Source organism: Salvia miltiorrhiza, chromosome 7 (assembly GCF_028751815.1).
Source record: "Salvia miltiorrhiza cultivar Shanhuang (shh) chromosome 7, IMPLAD_Smil_shh, whole genome shotgun sequence".
NCBI classification, from domain to species: Eukaryota; Viridiplantae; Streptophyta; class Magnoliopsida; order Lamiales; family Lamiaceae; genus Salvia; species Salvia miltiorrhiza.
In genome coordinates, this window is record NC_080393.1 from 7,850,496 (window position 1) to 7,874,475 (window position 23,980).

The window sequence follows — 23,980 nt, forward strand, 5'->3', positions numbered from 1 at the left end:
ACATGCATATTCAATTGATAATCTCAAAATTCATATTTTTATAAACTCAACATTTTGATATATCTACATTATTGGTATGCATTTATATATGTAGATGCAATTGGTGTGGTTTATCACAAAGTAGTCAAAACTGTACTTTGCAATGATGGAAGACAAGTTGAAGGGGTCTGAAATCTTGATATGTGATGAAGACAAAGTAGAATGTTCGTCTACTACAAATGTTGTATATAAATAAGTTTTCCAAAATTTATAATAATAAGATGAGAAGTTTCCAATTGTATTTTCATGTATCAGTGATTTTTATGTAATTAAAAATGATAGTCTTAAATATATTTTAGTAGTAATATAATTTGTATAACAATTGTATAATAAAATATTTTTAAAACTCATTTATTTTAGAGATTATACAAAAATATCTTCGAAAATGTTATAATAAAACTTTAACAACATATGTATAATCCCGTGCATCGCACGGGTAAAACACTAGTTTGACCAATACATGCACACAGTAATATTAATTATTCGTCCCGCTAAACATAGTGTATGTTGACAAGCTCCACTTAACCATACTTTTGTTCTTCTTAAAAAGGAAACGTCAAAACATTACGTACATCTAAATGTAGGCATGTTTGATATTGGTCAATACATTGTATTAGCATATTTATCCATCGTTATGTCTCAGTTTGGTATTCTAATCCATTTTGCGGACGGCCCGATAAAATTCTTAGGCCCTAACTTATTAATGCGGTTTAACCCCGCTTATGAATACCTCGCCCCCCCTCCGATAATTAAGCCAGCTTTGTATTGCTTAATCCTATTGTCGTATTTGCCCTCATCTTTTTGACTTTCTCCCAAATTTCACGTATTGGTTTATCCTCATATATACACGTAGGGCATCCACAAGGATACGCTGGTCATTTATTAAATAATAAGAGGGCAAATTTGTCAATTTGTCATATAATCTACTGTAATCGTGACTTTATTACTGTGAACCAAACTAGAATGTTTTATGACTACATAATATATCAAACGCCAATACAGGATATTAATCTCATTGCAATCCAGATTAATTTGCCAGATTTAATCTATATTGGCTAATCCAATACAAGAAACCAAACTGCGAATGTATAATGTACGATACATTTATCTTAATTAAATTTATTAATAACAATTAGTATAATTTAGTTAAGATGGATGGATCGAGTATATTGGAAGGAAATATAATTTTCCCCCACCCAAACACGGAAAAGGATAATTAAGAACAATATTCATTCTAATGCGAAAATTATTCCAACTGAAAGATTACAAACTGGGCCAAAGCCCAAAAATCACGACAACAAACCCAAAAGTCTGGCCCACTAAGGAGCTAAAATGGAAAAGTAAAGAGAAGATCTTTCTAGAAGCCACCAACGATCCTAGACACATCTAGGACCATAAGACCAGTTTCCCCTTTTCATTATTTTCCTCCAATAATAATACTTTATTCGAACTGAAAATTTCCCCACATAACCTTTTCTTGTTGCGTTTCCTCTCTCTCTTATAAACCCCTATCTCTCTATACTTTTTCTACCAAGAGGTTTCCAGCTGCCCCGACCACCCACTGCATTTGGAGAAAGTTCCAGAACCCCGCTCTCGCAGCGCGCTCGATCTGTTTTCAGGTATTGTTCGTTTCGAACTTATGGTGCTAATATTCGTTTTTCACCGTTTTTAGATCTGATCGGTTGTTTTTTCCGCTGTTTTATGCTTTTGCATGGTTTGGAGTCCTCATTTTATTTGATTTTGTTCTTAATTTTATATTCCCGATGCGTTTGATCCCTGCTTTATTTGATTTCACTGGATTCGGTCTTGGTTGTTCGGTACCAGACCGTGTTTGGGTGGAATTGGAGGACTTCCTGAGTTGTTGAAGCTTAAGGCAGGTTATTATTGTTGTTTATTTCGCGTTCGAGATGTAATGGCGCTGATGTAACTATTTGTAAGCGATTAAGAATGTAACTAGTGTGCTTAAGTTGTACTGTGCTTCTCTGTAGTAATTCACTTAGGCTTGTGAGTTTGCTTAAACCTTTGTTATAGAAATTTTTGTGTTGGACGGTTGCCTAGGTGTGCCAGCGGGGTCACTACTTCTCGATTGTTGTTTGTTTGCAAAACTCTTTAATATGGAATTTGATTGTCTTAAATGACTGGTGGCTGAATTTGTTTGAATATTAATGATGGTTTGTTTCATTTGTGCTTCAGGTTGTGAGCTCATTATTTTTTTCAGAGTGACTGTGCTGCAAGTCTTAATCACCAAGCAAACATGAGTGTGGTTGGTTTTGATTTTGGAAATGAGAGCTGTGTTGTTGCCGTTGCAAGGCAAAGAGGTATTGATGTAGTGCTTAATGATGAATCAAAGCGAGAAACTCCTGCCCTTGTATGCTTTGGAGACAAACAGCGGTTCCTCGGGACAGCAGGGGCTGCATCAAGTTTGATGAATCCAAAAAATACAATATCTCAAATAAAGAGGCTAATTGGACGCCAGTTTTCAGATCCGGAGCTGCAGCGTGATCTAAAATCATTGCCTTTCTCGGTGACTGAAGGGCCTGATGGTTATCCCTTGATACATGCTCGGTATTTGGGAGAAAGTAAGGCGTTTACGCCTACTCAGGTATTGGGAATGTTGTTTTCCAATTTGAAGAGCATTGCAGAAAAGAACTTGAATGCAGCCGTTGTAGATTGTTGCATTGGAATACCTGTTTATTTCACTGATCTCCAGAGGAGGGCTGTTATTGATGCAGCCACAATTGCTGGCTTACACCCTCTTCGTCTTATTCATGAGACTGCTGCTACTGCTTTGGCTTATGGGATTTATAAGACTGATTTACCAGAGAACGAACCAATGAATGTTGCTTTTGTTGACGCCGGACATGCCAGTATGCAAGTTTGTATCGCTGCATTCAAGAAAGGCCAGCTAAAGATTTTGGCTCACTCTTTTGATCGTTCCCTGGGTGGAAGAGATTTTGATGAAGCTCTTTTCCAACATTTTGCTGCAAAATTCAAGGATGAATATAAGATTGATGTTTATCAGAATGCGAAGGCTTGTCTAAGGCTTCGTGCTGGTTGTGAAAAGTTGAAGAAGGTTCTCAGTGCAAATCCTGAAGCACCTCTCAACATTGAATGCTTGATGGATGATAAAGATGTAAGAGGCTATATTAAGAGAGAGGAGTTTGAGCAAATTAGTGTTCCTATATTGGAACGTGTGAAGAAGCCACTGGAGAAGGCTCTAGCTGATGCTGGACTGACTATTGAGAATATACATTCAGTTGAGGTTGTGGGATCAGGCTCTCGAGTCCCTGCTATGATTAAGATCTTGACTGAGTTCTTTCGGATGGAGCCCAGGCGTACAATGAACGCAAGCGAATGTGTTGCCAAAGGCTGTGCTTTACAATGTGCTATTCTTAGTCCTACATTTAAAGTTCGGGAATTCCAGGTGCATTTTCATTCCTATCTTGGCTGTATTATCATTTATATTCATGCAATTGGTTGTGTTCAAAACTTCAAAATAATAAACCTCTGGAATAGTTTACTAGCAGTGTCTGTGACAAGAATTCTGAAATATACTTTTGCTTATGTGTGCAGGTTAACGAGTGTTTCCCTTTCCCTATTTCTTTGACATGGAAAGCTCCTGCTGGGGATACGCAAAACGGAGGTGATAATGTGCAGAGCACGGTGGTATTCCCAAAGGGTAACCCAATACCTAGCATGAAAGCCTTGACTTTCTATAGGTCTGAGACCTTCACGTTAGATGTACAATATGCTGATGTCAGTGAGTTGCAAGCTCCTGCAAAGATCAGCCATTATACGGTAACTTTGGTCTCATTTGATTTGATTCATTAAGCAAAACTGTCTCTGTATCTAGTTGTCACTTACACAGCATCTGCTGTCCTTTTGTTTTGGCACAACTTTGACTTCAGATTGGACCTTTCCAGTCCACAAATGGTGAGAAGGCAAAATTGAAAGTCAAAGTGCGTCTTAATCTTCATGGTATTGTGTCTGTTGAATCAGCAACGGTAAGCTCTCTGCTCTATTGATGAATTATATTTCTTATGCTTACTTTAGCGAATTACTCAAAGATCAAGCTTATTAAAAGTCTTTTCATTTTTTATGCTTTTATTGCCAATTTTTTTGCTATTTTTAAAAGTGAGATGTATATAACTGCAATATAACAATCAGCTAAGGCAACAATGCATTATTCGCTATCCATAATCAACTATAACTAGCTCAGACACAGAAAACTAAGACATTCCATAGCCAGAGTTAGAGATAATGCATTCATCCTTGAAATAATTTAATGACGCTGAGAATTTTGTGGGTCCTTTCTGCACTTTATAAGATAGTAGAAAAGATAAATAACTGGTATATCCGATTTTTAATTCAATGGTGATGGTTTGGTCAATAAACTGTAGGCCGAATAAGATAATAACTTGATCCTTATGGGGATAAAAGATAGATCTGAAGAAAATGACAAATTGCTAAAATGTTAATTCTATTGGTAATAGAGGAAGTTTTTACTGGGTGCTAGAACTTATTAGCAGGAGATTGCCGAGCTATCTTTTTGTCTAGTTTGAAGTGTTGTTTGTTTTATGTCTTATTTACAATATTTTGGTGAAAATTGACTTTCCCTAAAAACATGATGGTTGCTCTTAAAAAACAGTTGCTTGAGGAAGAGGAAGTAGAAGTTCCAGTTTCTAAAGAGTCTGAGAAAGAGCCAGCTAAGATGGAGACTGATGAGCTTCCTGCTGACCCTGCGCCACCAAGTGCGGCTGATGTAAATATGCAGGATTCTAAAGCAGAAGTTCCTGTAGCTGAAAATGGAGTGCCGGAGTCAGAAGATAAGCCCGTTCAAATGGAAACAGATGTCAAGGTTAACTTGAATGCTTATGTTGGAAAATGCTTTCTCATAATAATTTACGCATAGGTTGATATAAAATTGCTTTTTTTTTCCCCCCTTTCCCTGTTAAGTGTGCCCTAATGACTTTGGAATGTCCTTTTCTGGTTCTTTCTCTTGGTAATAGAGGAAGCGAACTTAACTTTTTCTGTTCACTTGGTGGGGTTACATGCAATCCTCTTCAATCTGATATCTACTTCTTTGCGGGCTTCTGAACTGTTAGATTTGCGTTAAGTTAATGTATGTATCACATGTTCTTTATATTGCAGGAAATTGTGTTTTGCAAGTTCCTTGTTTGTTTCTTTTTCTATGTATTTCCCTTTTGATGCTTGTGTGTCTTGGACTAGTGGTAATATCACTGTATTGAGTTCATTATGGTTTTATGCTCTTCAGGTGGAGGCTCCAAAGAAGAAGGTTAATAAGAAAACTGTGCCTGTGTCAGAAGTTGTATTTGGAGCTCTTGCTGCTTCAGATGTGCAAAAAGCCGTGGAGAAGGAATTTGAGATGGCCTTGCAGGATCGTGTCATGGAAGAAACTAAAGACAAAAAGAATGCCGTCGAGTCTTATGTTTATGATATGAGGAATAAAGTGTGTAGAATGTCCTGGTCTTGTTATTGTTAGCCACCTTAATTATTTAACTGAACTGCTTTTTGTCTCTGCAGCTTCATGACAAGTATCATGATTTTGTAACGGATCCGGAGAGAGAGCAATTGATTACCAGACTCCAGGAGGTAGAAGATTGGTTATATGAGGACGGTGAAGATGAAACCAAAGGTGTATATGTTGCCAAGCTGGAGGAGCTCAAGAAGGTAAAAAACCGAAGCTCATTATGTCAGCGTTTGCTGTTTTGCTTCTTCAGCAGCTGGTTTGTTAATTAGTACTCCAAACCCTGCAGCAAGGCGATCCTATTGAGGAGCGCTACAAGGAGCACACAGAGAGGGGAACGGTGATCAACCAACTGGCTCATTGCATCAATAGTTACAGAGAGGCAGCAATGTCGACTGATCCCAAGTTCGATCACATTGATGTGGCGGAGAAGCGAAAGGTATTTTTTGTTTTTTTTCCATATGTGCTCATGCATGATCGACTATTACGGAATTTTCATTTCATGTTTCCAACTGTCAGGTTCTGAATGAATGTGTGGAAGCTGAAGCTTGGTTGAGAGATAAAAAACAGCAACAAGACTCACTTCCAAAGCACGCTAACCCAGTTTTACTTTCTGCTGACGTGAAGAAAAAGGCTGAAGCCCTTGATAGGTAACTGTACAAATTCCTTAGACCTCCACCTTTTCCTTTCCTAGCAATTCGAATTCAGTCGTTACTGCATTTGCCTTTTCTCGCCCAACATATGTGCATGTCGATAAAGAAACATGGTACATTATCTGCTATGAACGGCAAGATGTTTGAATTTCCCTCGATGTGGGAGTCCCGTGTGTTACTAAAAATATTCAGAAGTATCTGATAAGATCCTATTTTCTCACAGGTTTTCCCGGCCAATAATGACGAAGCCAAAGCCAAAGCCAGCAAAACCAGCCACTCCCGAGCCAACCTCTCCATCTCCATCCCAAGGCAGTGAGTCTCAACCTCAAGGGGATAATGATGCTGGTTCCAGCCCTGGCCAAAGCGCAGAAGCAGGGGGCGGACAAGAAGTGCCACCAGCCGCTGCAGAGCCCATGGAAACGGACAAGCCCGAGGGTTCTCAAAACGTGTGATGGTAGTTATATCTATATTAAGTTGCCAGCATACTTGAGTCCATTTTGTACGACTAGCAGAACTGGATTTGGGACTTGTGATCACCGTCGAATGTTTTTTGATGATGTCGATCATTTCTCCATATATTTTGGCCGGTGACCAAGGATATTTTATTGATAGGTGGTTCTTTATAATCCTGTTTTTGAGTAAGGGTTTGTAAGAAATAACCTACAAACCGTCTATCCTCTGTTTATTTCAGTTCCGCTCATTGGAAACGACAACCACCCTTAATTTAAGGGTGTGTTCGAGCTTTCCAACGTTCCCGAATTTCTTTGGTGTATTTTCCTTTTGGGTGCATCCGAATTGTGCCGTATTTTGAAGATATTGGAACATTGTGTTTTCGTTTGGTCTGTCAGTCTCTCTGTTGATGGTTCTTTATCTGAGACGTTTACAGTTTTTTGTTTATTGGTTCATCAATCGTCGGTTTGAATTGGTTGCCAGGGAAAACTCATGCTTAGAAAGACCAAAAAAATGACTTATTATGTATGACTAATCATAGAGTTGCTTGTCAGAGATGTGTAATGTTGCAGCACTAGTTTCTCGCCTTCAGAAATACTAGTAAGCTACCAGATTTCTTACTTTGAAGCAACAATTTTACACAAATATATCTAAAGCACCACTAGATTAGGGAGGCGAAAAAAGGAATTTCCCCTTTCACCGTGAAGGATGGAAGCCACATTACAAGAAAGATTTGAACTGAAAAATGATTTTTAAAACTGGCAATGGATAAATCATCCAGCCGCCAGAAATAACGCATCCTAAATCGACAGAATTCAGGCAATCCATAACCCCTTTTAGATGATTGATAGAGCCAACGTTGATATGCATTCTTCATAGTATATAACAACAAAGTAGAGAAAGAAAAGTATAACAATGAAGAAGAATGGCGCAAGCACGCTAGAAAATGCAGCTTCATAAAAATAATGATCCACGATATACCTACATAATTAGTTTGACGACCTAAGTTTTATTTCGCGCAGATGACTATAATACAACAGCTGCAACTAGTCGATCATCTCCAAATAATAATCAAGCAGAGGCTACCAAACACAAGTACCTTGGCTTTAACCACTCATATTCTCAGCGGATGCAGTGTTTTCTTCGTCCTCTCCTTGTCGGATCTTAGCTATCTCGGCTTGACCTCTCTCTAGAATCTCTCTCTTCTGCAACTCCAAATCTCTGTGGAAGTCCATCCTCATCTTCTCTAGCTCTACCATCTGCTGCCTCTTACTATCCTCAATCCTTTCATATATTTCACTAAATTTATGGAAAGAATCGGCCAACATCTTGAAGGAAGCCGCACTGCCTCTGATTTTACCATTCCTTGTCGTCTTCTTGGGAGGAAGGCCCTCAGACTCATCTTCCTCGCCCTCGGTTGAGTTTCCCGGGCTGTCCCTCATCTCATCCAATCCATTCGAGCGATTCAGATAAACTTTAGGGTTCATGAATACGTACTCTCCCGAGTCGATCCCACACGAAAGACCGGTTTGCTGCACTTGTGATGACGATAACAGTGCATCGATCTTCTTGAAATATACCCACTCACTTCCGGAATCGCCAAACTTCATCTTCTCCTTTTTGTACTTCTTCTTCAATGTATCGAGACGGTTTCGACACTGAGTGTCGGTTCTTTCGATTTTTGATCCCTGTGATACCTTCTCAGCAACTTCTTGCCACTCCTCGGAGCGCAGACTCTTCCTCCCGTGTTTGAGAAACCTATCTCCCCAAGCGTCGAGTAAGACCAACGTCTCGTGCTCGGTCCAATCAGTGAGGGGATTACGCCCCCCGTATGAGGGTTTCGGAGCTGACGGAGCAGCAGGTGGAGGAGCCGGCAGTCGAGGGGCAAACTCGTAACTTGAGATGAGATTCTTCAGCTTCCTCTTCTTTGGGTGGCGCTGCTGATCACCATTGTCGTCGTCATTGTTGTCATCTTCATCGCCATACTCATACTCATTGTTACTTATCCTTTGAACACCATTACCTCCATCATCATCGTCATCATCATCCTCATCTTCGTCATCTACATCGTTTATTGCCTTCTCGTCATCTTCTTCATCATCGTCGTCATCATTGTCATCATCTTCTCCATACGAATTGCCAACATCTCGAGGATAGCTGGCATTTTCGACCGGGAACTTTTGGCCATTCGCGGTGTAAGTATCGGAACGGTAAGTAACATCATCCTCATCATCCATCATGCTCAAAACACCAAGATTAACAGCTTTTATCTTTTAGATTATGTTAGTATCCAACCAAATACACTATCTTCCATCCTGCCAAGAGCTCAAGATTTCCTCACAAGAACCTAAACAAACACACACACGCCCATAAATTTCAGATATGTTTTTTGAGGAAACAAAATCCAAATAATTATTTCCAAACATACAACACTAGAATAAATTATCCTATCTCCCCTAAAAAACCTAAGCACACTGAAGTCAGATCATTATTGCCATTCATCACAAAAATTCATTAATGATCCAGCTAGAGCCCAAGATATCCTCTCAAAAAATTCCACACACACACACAAAATCCATATGGTTATTGCTAAAACCACAGTACCAAAATAAATTTCCAGATTAGGGAAATTTTAATCCATCAAAATTAAACTTTTCCAATTGTACTAAAACCACCTAGTGCAATCAAAAGTGTAGTCCCCCTGCGATCAAGGCATATAAAGATTGGTTTCAAGAGAAGGAAACTGGATACATAATCATATTCAAGAACAAAGACAAATTTCTTAGACCAAACTTCAAGAATACTACTTAAAATTAAAATCTCTGTTGATCCCACGAAATTAAATACCAGCAAATCAAGAACCCAAAATAAATCTTACCTGAAAATTGTTTTAATTGTGCAGTTGAGGTGCTTTCAAGATTCAAGCTTCTGCCCGGCAATCAGAACACAAATTAGAAATGAAAAATATGACGAAATTCAGAAATGCTGGGTTTGTTAATACGATAGATCCAAGTTAAATCGCATAAGAATTGTTGGGAACTGAGAAATTTGACAAGGATTTTGTTGCGTTGGGGAGAGAAAGTGGACAAAGACGCATCTTTTTGGGGTAGAATGGCCGAGGACGTAATGTGAAGTGGCCGTTGCTAGAATGCGCCGGGAATGCGCTCGCTATACTTGGCACCTTCTCACGGTCTTGGGCCCAATTCTTTTGCGTACGGAGAGAGAGAGAGAGAGTTCTACTGACTATTTGAGATTGGATTATTAATTATAACATTCAAACCTAAAGAGATTCCATGATATATTCAGTGTAGTGATATAATTAATACTTTTGTTGTGATTATCTCGAATTATCTAATGTCAACTATTGATGGTGGTATAAAGTTGGACTTAATATGATATCGTCAAATTGTGATTTTATTATTATTATTATTATTATTATTATTATTATTATTATTATTATTATTTGGTTACTTTACAAGCATCCAAAAACTAATTTAGAATATCACATTTTAACATACTACAACTTTTTTTTAGATACAAGATATATATCCTATCAATGAATAATAGATCAATTAAATCTATTCATAAACCAATAATCAAATAACTAAACAAATAAAATCTACTCACACAAATCAAACAATCTAGTAAATATACACTAAACCAAATAACTAATCTAATTCACTAGAAAAAGGACAGAAAAAAAGTTACTAATCCGAGTAAGGAATTGTTACTAGATTTCAAAGTCATTACCAAATTTTGTTAATAACGAGCGTGTAGAATATGTACTGTATATTAAATTTATTACTCCCTCCGTCCCAATATTCAAGTCCCCTTTCTTTTGGGCACGGGTATTTAGGTGAGTTAAAGTAGATGATCCCATATGTTTAGTGTATTATTTAATGTTATTTATACATTGATTAACTTGTTTAACTAAATGCCTTTAAAAATAAAAATTAAAACACTCTCTTCTTGGCCTTGGCCGGCTGCCACCGCACTTAACGTCGGAACAGTGAGACACCGGCTCCTTGGCCGACTGCCACCGCGCTTAACGCCGGAACAGTGAAACACCGGCGAGCCCACCACAGAAACAAAGAGACCCAGAAATTAAAAAAACAAAAAAAAAATCAAAAAATAGAAGTCTTCAAATTTTGAGAGAAACAGAGGAGATGCTTAATTTCCGGTTAGGCGGTGGCGGGCGGAGATAGCACGAAGTGGAATAGAGGGTTGCAGAGGCGGTGCAGGCGGAGGCGGCTCGAACGGTGGCGTCCGGAGGGCGGAGGCGAAGAGGCGAGAGGCGGAGGCGGAGGTGGTGGCGCGATAGTTCTCGGTGGATTTAGGGCTTAGATCTCGATTTACAGAGGGGGAAGGGCTTAGATCTCGGCAGATTTAGGGCTTAGATCTCGGTGAAACCCTAGATCCCTAAATCTGCCCCTCAAGCTTTGATTTTCGACGTCCGCACCACCGTTCCCTAGCTCTCCGCGAATCGCCGCTGCTGTGCTCGATTTCCGGCGAGGCAGCAGGAGCTTCACCTTCGCCGCTTCCCCTCGGCTAGAGAGAGAGAGAGAGAGAGCAGAGGGTGGGGATGAAATTGGGTGTTGAGATGGAGAGGGCGACGGGGCCGGTGAATATTCGTGAGTGTCGCCGACGGCGGAGGAGGGAGGTGCGGTGGAGGTGCCGGAGAAGAGATTCGCAGAGGAGAGAGAGAGGGGGAAGGGGGGAGGTGGTAGAGGGAGAGAGAGAGAGAGAGACGAATAGTGTGAGGTAGATGGGAGGATTAAAAGGAATTCATGTTTAATTAGAAATTAGTTGCCCTTAAAATTTACCCAAAAAGGAAAGGGGACTTGTTACATGGGACGACTCAAAAAGGAAAGGGGACTTGAATATTGGGATGGAGGGAGTACATCTATACATATCGAAAAGTATGATTTTATTGTTTTTTTTTTTTTGCTTGCTAGCATAACTTTATTTCTATTATTGTTATTATTGTTGTTTATGTGTAACCCAATTTTTTTCTTTGAATGAAATTTACAAAAATGTTGTTACCTTTGTTTTTGCATGTGATATGGAGAAAGCTTGACATATTAGGACATGGTAATATGTAAAATTGCCTTTTATTATTGAAAATTACTAAAAGACCAGTTTCATATATATGATGGTGTTTTGATTTAGGTAAGACTATGATCTTGATACGAGATCTTCTATTTCAACTGTTGTATTGCATTATGAATTGCTCGATATTAATTACTACTCCCTCAATTCCATTGGACTTGTCCCATTTATTTTGAGCATGATTACTAAGAAGAGTTAAATTAGTGTAGTAAAAGTGTGAGACCATATTAGTTTGTAGTGTAAAATTATTACCTAAAATAGAAACATGACAAGATTAATGGAACACTCCAAAAAGAAAAACAGGACAAGATCAATGAACGGATGGAGTAATACATATCTTATGCGCATTCTTAGTATCGAAAAAGGTATGCATATATATATATATATATATATATATATATAGGGAGAGGTTCAGGAAAGAACCATAAATAAAAAAAGAACGGAGAACCATTTTCAGCCATTCGATCATCAAGATCTACGGTGGATGCATCATCTTGTTGGATGAATGCAGATCCTGGGTTCGAATCCTGAAGAGAGCAATTTTTTTTATTTTTTTGAATGCATTAATTTTAACAGCGAATGCATTAATTTTTACAGTGAATGCATTAGATTTGATGGTTCTCCCGTTCTCATAAATAATGTAGTTCTCTCTAGAACCACACCCTATATATAGGGGCGCGCTCCAGTGAGACCCCCTATTTTTCGTGTAACATGAGTACAATGAATAAGACATATAATACTAATGAACAAAACGTATATCTAATGAACAAGATGTATATACAGATGAAAAATAAATTTTAAAAAATTCGTAATGAATAAGACATATATACTGATGAACAGGGCCGTATATATTAATGAACAATGCAGTATATACTGATGAATAACAAAATTTAAAATATTCTGCTCCCTCCAGGATTCGAACCCTGTGAAAAAAAATCACCCTCCAGATACAATATCAGCCATAGGATTGATAAAATAAACACATCAGATCGTGCCCTAGATCTCACTAAAATTAGGGGGGTCTCATTGGAGCGGCCCCCTATATATATATATATATATATATATATATATATATATATGGTTCTAGAGAGAACTATATTATTTGTGAGAACGGGAGAACCATCAAATTTAATGCATCTACTGTAAAAATTAATGCATTCGCTGTTAAAATTAATGCACTAAAAAAATAAAAATAAAAATGCTCCCTTCAGGATTCGAACCCATGATCTGCATTCATCCAACAAGATGATGCATCCACCGTAGATCTTGATGATCGAATGGCTGAAAATGGTTCAAGAAAGAACCATAAATAAAAGAAGACAGGAGAACCATTTTCAGCCATTCGATCATCAAGATTTACGGTGGATGCATCATCTTGTTGGATGAATGCAGATCCTGGGTTCGAATCCTGAAGGGAGCAATTTTTATTTTTATTTTTTTGAGTACACTAATTTTAATAGCGAATGCATTAATTGTTATAGTGGATGTATTAGATTTGATGGTTCTCACGTTCTCACAAATAATGTAGTTGTCTCTAGAACCACATCCTCTATATATATATATATATATAGGAATTGGTTCAATTGAGATTTATATATATTTTGAGATTTTGAGATAAATGAACATATAAGTACATTTTGATGAACTTGTCAATTAATTTTTATGAACGCGCGTTGGTCTGGGGTTCAATCCCTACAAGTGGCATGTTTTTTAAATAAATTAAATAGATTCATATGTTCATCAGTTATATTGGTTATGTTCAAAGAATTTATTGATATGTTCATTTATCTCAAAATCTCAAAATATTTAAAATCTCAATATAAGCTAACCCTATATATATATATATATATATATATTAAATGATCATATGATATGATGGAGTAGACTATAATAAGCATACTCCTCCAAACCAAAACGCTCAAGACCTAAGAAAAGATGAGTGCATATAAATTATGTTAGAGCCAATTATATTATTGACTAAATTAATATGAATAATCTAATCTTCATATTGATTAAGTTTATTTTATTTTATTATCAATAGAATAAACTTGAGTCCAACAATTTCGTAGTAAGAGGCGTTTACTATCGAATAATAACTTAATTTTGTAAACATAAATTATATTAATTCATCGTTTGAGATTTCTTGATAAATTTAAGCAAATAGTACTATAATTAATTGGACGATGACTTAAAAAATTATAAATATCTGTGTGAGGGGCATTTAGGTCCTTTAGCAACATTTGAGTGAAATATTCCCCAATTCTATCCCAACAATCCCAACAGATAGGAAAATAGAAAAGGACAAATAAAATAAAATTAAACTACATCCATTGAAAAAACCAGAAATACCAAATGAGGAAAAACTGGTTGGCTCCTCACTCAAGAATCAACAACAACTGAATGATCGAATCAAATGGTTTCTTTAGTCCACTATCCCGTCTTCTCCACGCCCTCTTCCCCAATCTTGCCAAGAAATGCGCTTTCTCGCAGAAGGAAGAGAGCTACCGTAGCTTGTTTGCAGCAACAAAATCGAAAAGATGAAGACTTGCGCGGCCGGAGAGCGATTCTTTTTATGGGTTTCGCTGCAATCCCTCTTCTTACGTCGAGGGCCCACGCCGCTCAAGGGCTGCCTGCACCAGGTCACTTTACTTACTCTGTTTTGTATTTGAAGATTATTTTTCTTTTCTTTTTTATTTGTATTGCAGTTGTTTGATTTGGTAACAGCATATATTCTGTGAGGTTATAGTTGCACCAAGTTTGATATGGATTTTTGTTAATGTATTGCATTTTTCTTGGTTCTCAAAAAAAAGGGAAGATGTTGAAGAAAAAATGGAATGAATTTGAGGTCGTGTAAGAAAAATAGATATATTGAGAGAATTTGAGATGAATTTCTTGATGAGGTGATGAAGAAGGTTTTAGTTTTAGGAACATTATTTTTTGATGATTGCATTTTCAAGCAGAATTCGAAGATAAAATTGATTCTCGAATGTAGTTATCACATATTCAAGATGCACCATGTTATCCTCTTCTTCATATGCATTTTCTTGTTAGATTATGTTAGTCATTTTCTTCGTTAAATCTGCAGTTTGAAGGTCTGCGTTTACGAGATAACTATCCGAGGCTTAAAGATATCACATTACCTAATGCAGTTCTCATTTACCAAACTCTACAAATATGACTATGACTCCATTTCATTTTCTCATATTGAAGTATGATTCTTGAATGGTTAACAAATAGTGATATATACTTCTATGAGCTGTTATATTGACTATGCTTCATTTGTTTCAGAAGATCCGGAGTCGAGGAAATTAGATCAGAAACTAGAAGCAGAGGTCTGCTTCTATGCTAAACATCATATACAATAATTTTAAGTAGTGATTTGCGTATCTCTAGTTTCATTATGTGCTAAAGTGCATATATCTTGTGCTCTGTAGTCGGGGAAGCAGAAAGCGTCTTCAAACCCGTTTCTTTCACTTCTCAATGCACTCGGATTTCTGGGGTCAGGTGTCCTTGCTGCCCTGTACGCATCCCTACAGAAGGAAAAGGCCGCGGTAGATGCAACCATAGAATCTGTAAGCATCTCTCAAATTCTTCTATCATAGAGAAATGTAGTTCCCTTTCTTGAATGCCTTTCTTCTTGGGGTTCGTTGGTAAATGTTAACTAACTGTTACGCCGTGTGCACAGCTTAATGTCAAACTGAACGGAAAGGAAGCTACCATCACTTCCATGAAGAAGACGTTTGAGTCTGAGCTATTGAACGAGAAAGAAGCTCGAAATAAGGCACTTGCAAAGGCAAATGAGGAGAAGCAGTCGTTACTTAATCAGTTGGATGTTGCAAATGGTACAATAAGAGGTCTAGGAAAGGATCTACAACAAGAGAAGAAGTTGGTTGAAGAGAAGATTTACGAGGCTGAGCGCCTTGAAGACAGCCTCCGTGAAGCTGGCAATGAGAAAAGAGAACTGCAAGACCAGTTGAGAGAAAAACTCAACTCTTTAGCCATCTTGCAGGAGAGGATAAACTTGCTCTCATCAGAGGTCAAGGAGAAGGAAGAGAATCTGGCCAATGTTAATTCTAAACTTGTCGAAAAAGAAAGAGAGTTGGAACAACTGAGCTCTGTTTATAAGCAAGCTCAGGATCAGATAAGTGGTTTAAATTCAGAGCTCCAAAAACTAAAAGATGAGATTTTGGAAAAGGAAAAGGAGTTGGAATTGAAGAAGACAACATTAGATGGTCTGACTGCAGATTTATCTTCGTCACATGCTGAGTTGGAGGAGTCTAGGAAAAAGCTTGATGCCCTTCTGAAGGAATACGATGAGTTCAAGTCATCTGCTGAAAATAAGGCAGCTTTGGATGTTGAGCTTCTACGTGAAAAAGAACAGGCTCTTCAACGACTCGAGGGCAAACTGAAGGTTGCTTTGGATGAAGTGAACGATAACAAAGTGCTGATTTCTGATTTAACGAATGATAAAGAGAGTATGACAGAGCGGCTGAACTTTGAGCAGAATATCGTCAAGAATCTTGAAAAGGAACTCAAAATCGCGCAGGAGACTCTGGAGATATCGAGGGATGAAGCATCAAGCCTAGAGAAACAGTTACATGAGTCGAGACACTTGTCTTCGGAGCTTGAGACGAAGCTCTTCGAAGTTCAGACCGAGTTGAGTGAAACTAGAGATTCACTACAAAGGGATATTGATGAAGCAAAACAAGGTGCTGAGGTTTTAGCCGAAGAGTTGAAATTGACTAGGGAGCTCCTTGCTGAATCAAGGAACGAGCTTCAAACGGTCTCCAACGAGCTGGCCTCTGCAGTGCAAAGATACGACAGCTTAGAGAAAGAACTCGCGGCTGCCAATGAAAATGCTGAAACTGCGGCTCTTGATCTGAAAGAAGAAAAAAATGCTGTATCTTCATTGAACAAAGAGTTGAAGGCTTTGGAGAAGCAAGTTTCCAAAGAGAATGAAGCACGGAAAAGTCTTGAGATGGATCTAAAAGCATCTGCTAAATCACTTGATGATATGAAACAAGAAGCATCACTGCTCTCAAGAGATTTGGAGCTTTCCAATTCTCGGATTTCAAGCCTTGAGGATGAAAAGGATGCGCTCGTCAATTCCCTTGACAAGCAAATGCAGGTGTCTCAAGAGGCTCGAGAAAACATGGAAGACGCCCAAAACCTGGTCGTGAGGCTTGGGAATGAAAGGGATAATTTGGAGAACAGAGGCAAGAAGCTAGAAGAGGAACTAGCATCTGCTAAGGGAGAGATACTACGGCTAAGGAGTGAAATCAATGCATCAAAAAATCCGGTAAATGGTCAAGAAGTCGAAGTGGGAAGCAACTCGGCTCAGAGCAAAATCAGCTCATCTAAAACTCCGGTAAATGATGATCAAGAAGTTGAAGTGGGAAGCAAAGCTGCTGCTTCCAGAAAGAAGGTTACTCGGAGGAAGAAAGTGAGCTCGAGGCAAGTAGATTCATAGTTAACTATACACGTCTAGATTTGCAGGCTTGCTTGGACATTCATCATCATTTGTGATTGGAGAGTTGTGTTCCATCGTGTTCAAGCTGCAATGCATGGTTTGATATTAGGAAGTATGGAAGGATATATAGTGTTGATGCTTATTGTATTGTTTGTATGTAAAGAGAGTAGACTCAAGAAGAGGGAAGCTAGTGCTGCTTCCTAATGTAATTTTGAGGAATGCTGAATATACAGCTCATTCATATCCTACTTATCTCTTGGTGTATTCCATCTGTCTCAGAGATACCTATAACTATAAGAACAGATAGTGTTGAGTTTGCGTGTGTGTGTGTGTGTGTGAGAGAGAGAGAGAGAGAGAGTTACCTTTTATATGCAACAAGGGAGTAAAATCACCTATTATTTGTTAAAATAATGATTTTTTTTTCCTTTCTGTTTTTTCCCTGTCACAAGCTCTCTCTGGTGTAATAAAACACAAAATTATCAGGATAGGGAATTGACGTGAATAAAATGATGCAATGGAAATTCATAAAGTTGACAAGTGCTGCCAAAAATCTCACATCTCTTGCAATTTTAAATCTCAAAATCCAAACACAATCAATATATTTACATTTAATCTGGACAAGACTTGTGACTGTGAGATCATAAAGCTCCACTTTCATACAATAATTTGCGATCGAGATGATTTATCTAATGAACAGCAGCAGGCAGCAGTGTCGCCTCGGTGAGTTTATCGTCTCGTCGAATATCAGACATCTGTGTAGATTGAAGCAAGAATATGATCAAACATTGCATAATCACATAGCAATAGGTTGAAACGTTGTGCCCTTGAATCTCAATAGCCTGTAAATGGTTCTATTGATCAAAATGTAAATGAATCCCAAAGAATTTGCACGCTTAGACAAAATGGAAAATGAGTATTGGATTACAGCAATTTACCAGCATTTCTTATAGATACAATGTCTATGGACAGATCAAACTAATGCAATACACTGGAACACTTAAGGAAAAGATGGAAGCAAATTCAAAGTTTCAGATGTCTATTTGAGGAATGCATAGATATAGTTATTTTTATTACTTCGATTGATCTTTTGTGTTTGAACATGCTGTTGGTTTCTATAAGATTTGTCCGATGACTACCATATTTCTACAAACTGCAATACTTCTATACCTTAGCTAACAAATTGGAAATTTAATACAACTACTTAACCAGTTGTAAATGTGAGATAAATCTTCAATAACTGTATTTCAGTAGTGTGGCTCAGAATCATATAGCATGGAACTTGATTAGTAAAAATAAAAAGGCAATCAAACAACTAAAATTCAGTGGAATAACAGAGGAGGTCCTAAAAGACAATTCGAAAAGAAATCTGGCAAAATATAATTACAGCTAAATAAAAACTAAACAGTCAAAAGAGAAGAAGTTTACTTGATCTGTATCTTCCAACTGGAATGTCTCGTGATTCGCGTTTCATGCACAAACATTCACTTAACAGTGCCATCACTGCTAAGCCAGTAATGTTCACAACCCACCAGGTAACTGATGAGGGCCAACCTCCATACAACAAGCAAATGAAAAGATGTATGATGTAAAGGGTAGCAGAAAAATCAAAGCATTTGCTTGCTCTTTCAACTAAATAGACCAAAACTCCAGCTCTGTTTCAACACAAAAAAACACGGTAATGCTTAGCACGAGATTTTTCTGAAAATCTCAAGTCGAGTCCATAATCTCTCACATCTAGCATGAAGGTCATAGTTTGAGGAAAATCAGTGAATAATAGAGCTACATGAAATTTGCTAAAGATTATTATTCAGTGGTGCCACATGCAGCATTAATTTGCAATCTATCAATCTTGCATTTCCCCCACAGTTCTAGGTCAATTATTTTTTGTTATGAAACTTCTTAATCATGGTTTAAATGTGATGTACAATTACAATATTACAGCATAATCATTCAGTCCCAAAAAATATCAGAGAAAAGGAGCACAAGATATAAACAATGAAATGAAGTTTTATATTCAAATTGTTCGTCCTCTCTCTCTTCACCAACTTAAATTTTAAAACTTCGCAAACAACCAATAACCAACAGCATTTTTGAAGGGGAAAAAAAAATCATTACAATCAACAAGACGAATTGGCGGAAATCAAGCAACAAATTCAAACTATAATCACATAAATCGAAGCAAAACTACGACCCACCCGGCAATAGAGCTGAGAAAAATGGAAGCGATAACGCACCAACCAGTAGCTGCGGAAGCAGTAACCGTGGCGAAATCGAAGAAATACACCAGGCTCATCTTCGACACGCGGGGACCTACGAGAATCGAGAGGAATAACCCTAGACTAAGGTAGTACAGGCATTGAAGACACACAATTTGCGCCACTATTAACCACGGATCCCACGCCGCCGCGCCATAGAACATGACTAAACTGCTTCCGCCCTGAATCTCTTGAGCGATATCGAAACTTTAATTAATTTCTTCACCAAATTGATCGAGTCAAAATGAGGAAGAATAAAAAAGATCCCCAATTTCGTCGGGTTTGAACTGAATTTTTGCGGTCAAATGGAATGGTGGATTGGGGATTTTGCACCAGAAATTAGCTGCACAGAGTGTGAAACTTATTTTTTGAAATCTGCAAAGAGGAATTTTTGCAAGGTTTTACAGAAAATGTCTTAATTTGTTGTGACAATCAATCCCAAAATACACTCCACTCAATCGACGAAAATAATGTAAAATTTGAAAACAATTGTCTAATATGAAGACTGAAGAGGTTATGAATTCGAAATCATTGTTTAATACACTCATCATTACATTTTTTTTTTCCGGTAAACGACATTCGAATTTAATCAAAAGATTATATGTCAAGACTCCAAATGTTAAATGTTTGTACGAAAATGAGTTTCCAAGACCAATTGCAATGATTTTTTGCTTAAGAAGAGTAACAGAATTTATCATTAAATTTTCGTATATGCTTTTGCTGTATGGAGATCTCAAATATATGCGTTACAAACTTTTAAGATGTTAACTTCATTTATCAACTTTCAGATTTAACATGACTTTTAAGATGTTACAAACTTTTTTTAGGGATTCGTCCACGAAATAAACTCTCATTTGATGCTCGGCACGAAGACTAAGAAAGTTGATAAAAGTGTTGTGATTGAAATAAAAGAGTAATTGACCAAAAGTGATAAAAGTGTTGTGGGGTGGGTCATGAGTGATAGAGAGTAGTAAAATTGAACATCATATGAACTCACTTATGCACATGTTGGTAGATTGTCTACAATGATACTTTTGCTTCACAAAAAGTGTTTGATTAAAATTAAAATCAAATTATGCGAATACAAGAAAAAACAATATGAAAACAAAGCCGCTATAATCAAAGCTTAGAATAGAACGCCTTCATCTTGCAAATCTTTAGATTAGATTTTAGAGGGTGTTTGGCAGAGCTTATAAGCTCCTCAAAACAGCTTATAAGCTGTTTAGGAGCTTATAAGCTTCTTCAAAGTGTTTGGCAAAATAAGCTCATAAATAGCTTATAAGCTTCAAAAATAACCTTCAAGAGCTTATAAGCTCCTCAACAAATAAGTTCCTTTACCCCAACTTATTTTTTTATAATCTCATATGCAACAATCATTTTACAAATATTTTTCAACTATAATTTATTATTTTCATCATTAATCATTTAAGTTCATTTCTCTTCGATTTTCTCTCTCTAAAAAAATATTTTCTCTCTCTAGCTTATAAGCTCAATTATCCAAACACTTTGGCAACTTATAAGCTCTTAAAATAAGCTTAGCCAAACACCCTCTAAGACCCCCTTATTGTACTCGAGCCCCTCAAAGATTAGCTAAGATGGGGCAAGGCTTTAATCATCATTTTTTTTAAAGGTAAATAAACTTTATTCGATGATTGATACAAATGCCCCCTTTGTTCTGCTCTACTGGAATCCATTAAACATATTCTACTTTCGTGCGCATTCTCGATCCAAGTTTGAAAGGTCATATGTAAATGATTGAATTTCAGCCACGTAACCACGTTCCCCATTCATCTATCTTGGAACATTTCTACGAATTTGTTGAGAAGGGGAGAACAAGGTTGGAAAATCAATTTGCAACATGATTTGGCAATGCATTTGTTGGAAGATTTGAAAAATCAAAAATGCGAAAGTGTTCAAGGAAGGAAGCCCCGGCAGTTCTAGAACAGTGGATGAAATCATTTTCTACACGTGGAGATGGTTAAAGGCCAAGAGCCCCAATCATTTTTTTCACTCACCCTTTGAGTGGATGTTGGATCCTGTTAGCTGCTTTCCTGCAAAAATTGCTCGAGTAATATTAGTTTGATGTTTGATGGTCCGAAGATATTCTTGTTCGATTTGTGTTTGTGTTTTGACTTGTTGCCTTTAGTCATCGTATTGAAATCTTTCCCAATCAAAAAGGCAATTCCCTCAACTCAACTGAACTCGGAAGTCTTAAGCTTCGAGCAACATCACGCCACTCGGAATCATAAAACAAAATCGATACTGATTCCAGTTTATTGAAAAGGCCAAGATACGGCCCATATAAAATTTTCTTTATCGGCCCAATACGGCCCATATAAAATTTCTTTTTACCAGTATGAATCGAACAACCAGGTCCAGAATGGCCGACCCGACCCGTAATAGCTCGAAGCAACCACATTCTCAAATTGTGGCGGTGTGTTTAACAGATATATGATGGTGTGGCCACTCGGCGAAGCTACTGAGATAACCCGGTAAACCGACCTCACGCACTTGTACGCGCCGCCTTCTATGGCGTTCCTCGCCCTCTCCATCCTGCCGGCCTCCACGCCGGCGAGCCCCCCGTTTTTTCCTACTCCTTCAACCCCGTTTAAACCCTCTTCTTCAAGCCTGCTGCCGCCTTCGAATTGTTTCAGGAGAATTCCCGCCCTGAGGTCGACGAGCGGCCGCCGGCGGTCATTTGTGGTGGGTATGGCTCCCGATGAAGAGAAGATGACCCGCCGTTCGCCTCTCGATTTCCCCATCGTGAGTATCGCTCTTTTTCTTATCTTATTTTATTTCAGGTCTTCCGTCGAACACCTTCTGCGCTTGCGAAGTTTTCTTTCTTTTGAGAAATTGAGTGTAGAAAAGTTAAGCAAGTAATAATTAGTCTTCTTTATGGTATTCTGGAGTATGCCTTCTGTTTGGAAGGAGATTGATGTTTATGTGTGTATGTTCATGCGTAGCTCATATACGAAGCAACGTGAGATTTTTGGAAGAATTGTGCAAATATTTTATCTTTATGAACATTATATTTGGAAATTACAAAGAAATGGAGGGATGTTGACTACCATCTCGCCCCTTAGTTGAGCTAGTTTCAGCTGACTCTCAAATCCGCCATCATTTTCTATGTCGAACTACTTAGATAGCAGTTGTAGAATGAATTTAGGTGCAGGAGAAACTAACGCAATTTTGTGGTGATGTTATCTAAGAAAGGAAAATTGGGATTTGTTTCCTGTTTGAGTGTGTTTATATTATCAGAGTCGCTTTCATGGCTGACGATGAGGTAGATCCGTTCCTATTCATCACCAATGTAGCTTATGCTTTACTAGTTCCTACCATTTTCTGTCCTTTATCAACAAGTTCATCACCATTGAGATTTCATGTAATAGTAACACACATGAACAGTTGCTGGATCTCTTTGATAGCTTCGATTAATGTAGTGGACCTTCACCTCTAAATTTCTAATGCCTGTTTATCCTCTCATGATTGTTTTAGGAGTGGGATAGGCCAAAGCCGGGAAGGAGACCGGATATATTTCCTCAGTTCAGCCCAATGAAAACTCCACTACCCCCACCAATGCCAGCCGATCCTCCGGAAGAAGACGAAGAAGATGAAGAACAGAAGAAAGAGGAAGAGGAGGAGAACGAGGAAGAGAATCCGGATAAGGAAGACAAGTGAAGTGATATCTTCTAGTATTGCACTCGAAGAAACAAGTAGGTATACCGTATACGAGACCTCCCGATGACCTTTCTTCGTGCAGATTATTTTTGATCGACGACCCGTTTGATTTCTGAGTGTAGACATTGGCCTGTAAAGTTGTAGGCTATGCATCTATCCTCCCTGTTTATGTGATTGAGCTCGTAATGAGGCTTTATATATTTCGTTGTCATTCAAATCTGAGATTTTCTGTCATGCAACATGTAACAATATTTGTAGGCTCTTTTTTTTCTTTTTGATACTAATGAGACCATACATGATAGCTTATGATGTATTTCTTCTCCTTGCTCCTAACTCCAACACCCACTCATTACTTTAGTTTTTATTTTCATGTAGATTTTCTTCAATTTTCCAAAAAAGAACCAATCATAACTAACATGCCATTGAAATGGTTATATAAACTTTCCATCAGGAATTCAAAATGATTGTAAACTTTGATATCGGTAGTAAGACTATTTTCTCTATTAAACCAATATTTTCTAACTTCTATATATAATAGCAACCATATCTGGAAAAACTAGAAACTTTGGAAAAAATTATAATTTTCACTTGAACTTTTAATTAAGTCAAAAAATACATAAATTTATATTTTAGTTGTAATTTTTACTTAAGTTTGATTTTCGCCGAAATTAGAATTTAGTTGGCGGTTGGAAGTTTGCCTAATATCGGTCTAACTTCTGAGGAGGAATATTTAAAAATTCAGATGATTAAAAAGATAAAAAATATAATATATTTGACTTAATTTCTATTAGTGAACTAAGCTCTAATAATCTTATTATTATTGTATTTTATCCGATAA

The 23,980-nt window shown here is 37.6% G+C and overlaps 5 protein-coding genes across 6 annotated transcripts; 3 read left to right on the plus strand and 2 right to left on the minus strand.

Annotated features, from left to right (window-relative positions):
- The first annotated feature begins 1,432 nt into the window (after positions 1-1,432).
- LOC130992230 (heat shock 70 kDa protein 14-like) lies at positions 1,433-7,027 on the plus strand. Its single transcript, XM_057916783.1, has 10 exons — positions 1,433-1,658; positions 2,233-3,463; positions 3,613-3,837; positions 3,948-4,043; positions 4,688-4,897; positions 5,315-5,509; positions 5,584-5,730; positions 5,817-5,966; positions 6,047-6,177; positions 6,404-7,027. The coding sequence occupies exons 2-10, from the start codon at positions 2,294-2,296 to the stop codon at positions 6,630-6,632; spliced, it is 2,553 nt and encodes an 850-aa protein (XP_057772766.1). The 5' UTR covers positions 1,433-1,658; positions 2,233-2,293; the 3' UTR covers positions 6,633-7,027.
- Positions 7,028-7,556: 529 nt separating this feature from the next.
- On the minus strand, positions 7,557-9,925 carry LOC130992234 (trihelix transcription factor ENAP1-like). Its single transcript, XM_057916786.1, has 2 exons — positions 9,509-9,925; positions 7,557-8,977 (listed from the first exon to the last, which is right to left on the minus strand). The coding sequence occupies exon 2, from the start codon at positions 8,868-8,870 to the stop codon at positions 7,737-7,739; it is 1,134 nt and encodes a 377-aa protein (XP_057772769.1). The 5' UTR covers positions 8,871-8,977; positions 9,509-9,925; the 3' UTR covers positions 7,557-7,736.
- Positions 9,926-14,020: 4,095 nt separating this feature from the next.
- On the plus strand, positions 14,021-17,473 carry LOC130992231 (MAR-binding filament-like protein 1-1). Of its 2 annotated transcripts, none has more exons than XM_057916785.1 (4): positions 14,021-14,378; positions 15,031-15,071; positions 15,174-15,311; positions 15,425-17,473. In XM_057916785.1, exons 1-4 carry the CDS (start codon positions 14,153-14,155, stop codon positions 17,207-17,209), a joined length of 2,190 nt encoding a protein of 729 aa, XP_057772768.1. In that variant the 5' UTR covers positions 14,021-14,152; the 3' UTR covers positions 17,210-17,473. The 2 variants fall into 2 exon arrangements, with proteins under 2 accessions (XP_057772768.1, XP_057772767.1); XM_057916784.1 differs by having other exon boundaries at positions 14,023-14,378; positions 15,028-15,071.
- A 277-nt stretch (positions 17,474-17,750) lies between these two features.
- Positions 17,751-20,172, minus strand: LOC130992237 (uncharacterized). Its single transcript, XM_057916792.1, has 3 exons — positions 19,405-20,172; positions 18,635-18,861; positions 17,751-17,961 (listed from the first exon to the last, which is right to left on the minus strand). The coding sequence occupies exons 1-3, from the start codon at positions 19,626-19,628 to the stop codon at positions 17,954-17,956; spliced, it is 459 nt and encodes a 152-aa protein (XP_057772775.1). The 5' UTR covers positions 19,629-20,172; the 3' UTR covers positions 17,751-17,953.
- A 1,497-nt stretch (positions 20,173-21,669) lies between these two features.
- Positions 21,670-23,455, plus strand: LOC130992238 (histone chaperone ASF1-like). The gene is made up of 2 exons (XM_057916793.1): positions 21,670-22,227; positions 22,960-23,455. Exons 1-2 carry the CDS (start codon positions 21,994-21,996, stop codon positions 23,140-23,142), a joined length of 417 nt encoding a protein of 138 aa, XP_057772776.1. The 5' UTR covers positions 21,670-21,993; the 3' UTR covers positions 23,143-23,455.
- The last annotated feature ends 525 nt before the right edge of the window (positions 23,456-23,980 follow it).

Bases quoted from the DNA above. Each gene is read 5' to 3' on its own strand.
- LOC130992230 (XM_057916783.1), top strand. From the start codon at position 2,294: ATGAGTGTGGTTGGTTTTGATTTTGGAAATGAGAGCTGTGTTGTTGCC. The intron at 4,044-4,687 runs GTAAGCTCTCTG...CTTAAAAAACAG, and splicing joins TGTCTGTTGAATCAGCAACG to TTGCTTGAGGAAGAGGAAGT. The intron at 6,178-6,403 runs GTAACTGTACAA...ATTTTCTCACAG, and splicing joins AAGGCTGAAGCCCTTGATAG to GTTTTCCCGGCCAATAATGA.
- LOC130992234 (XM_057916786.1), bottom strand. From the start codon at position 8,870: ATGATGGATGATGAGGATGATGTTACTTACCGTTCCGATACTTACACC.
- LOC130992231 (XM_057916784.1), top strand. From the start codon at position 14,153: ATGGTTTCTTTAGTCCACTATCCCGTCTTCTCCACGCCCTCTTCCCCA. The intron at 15,072-15,173 runs GTCTGCTTCTAT...TGTGCTCTGTAG, and splicing joins ATCAGAAACTAGAAGCAGAG to TCGGGGAAGCAGAAAGCGTC. The intron at 15,312-15,424 runs GTAAGCATCTCT...CCGTGTGCACAG, and splicing joins TAGATGCAACCATAGAATCT to CTTAATGTCAAACTGAACGG.
- LOC130992238 (XM_057916793.1), top strand. From the start codon at position 21,994: ATGGCGTTCCTCGCCCTCTCCATCCTGCCGGCCTCCACGCCGGCGAGC. The intron at 22,228-22,959 runs GTGAGTATCGCT...TGATTGTTTTAG, and splicing joins CGCCTCTCGATTTCCCCATC to GAGTGGGATAGGCCAAAGCC.
- LOC130992237 (XM_057916792.1), bottom strand. From the start codon at position 19,628: ATGTTCTATGGCGCGGCGGCGTGGGATCCGTGGTTAATAGTGGCGCAA. The intron at 18,862-19,404 runs GTGGGTCGTAGT...GTGTTGAAACAG, and splicing joins TTTCTCAGCTCTATTGCCGG to AGCTGGAGTTTTGGTCTATT.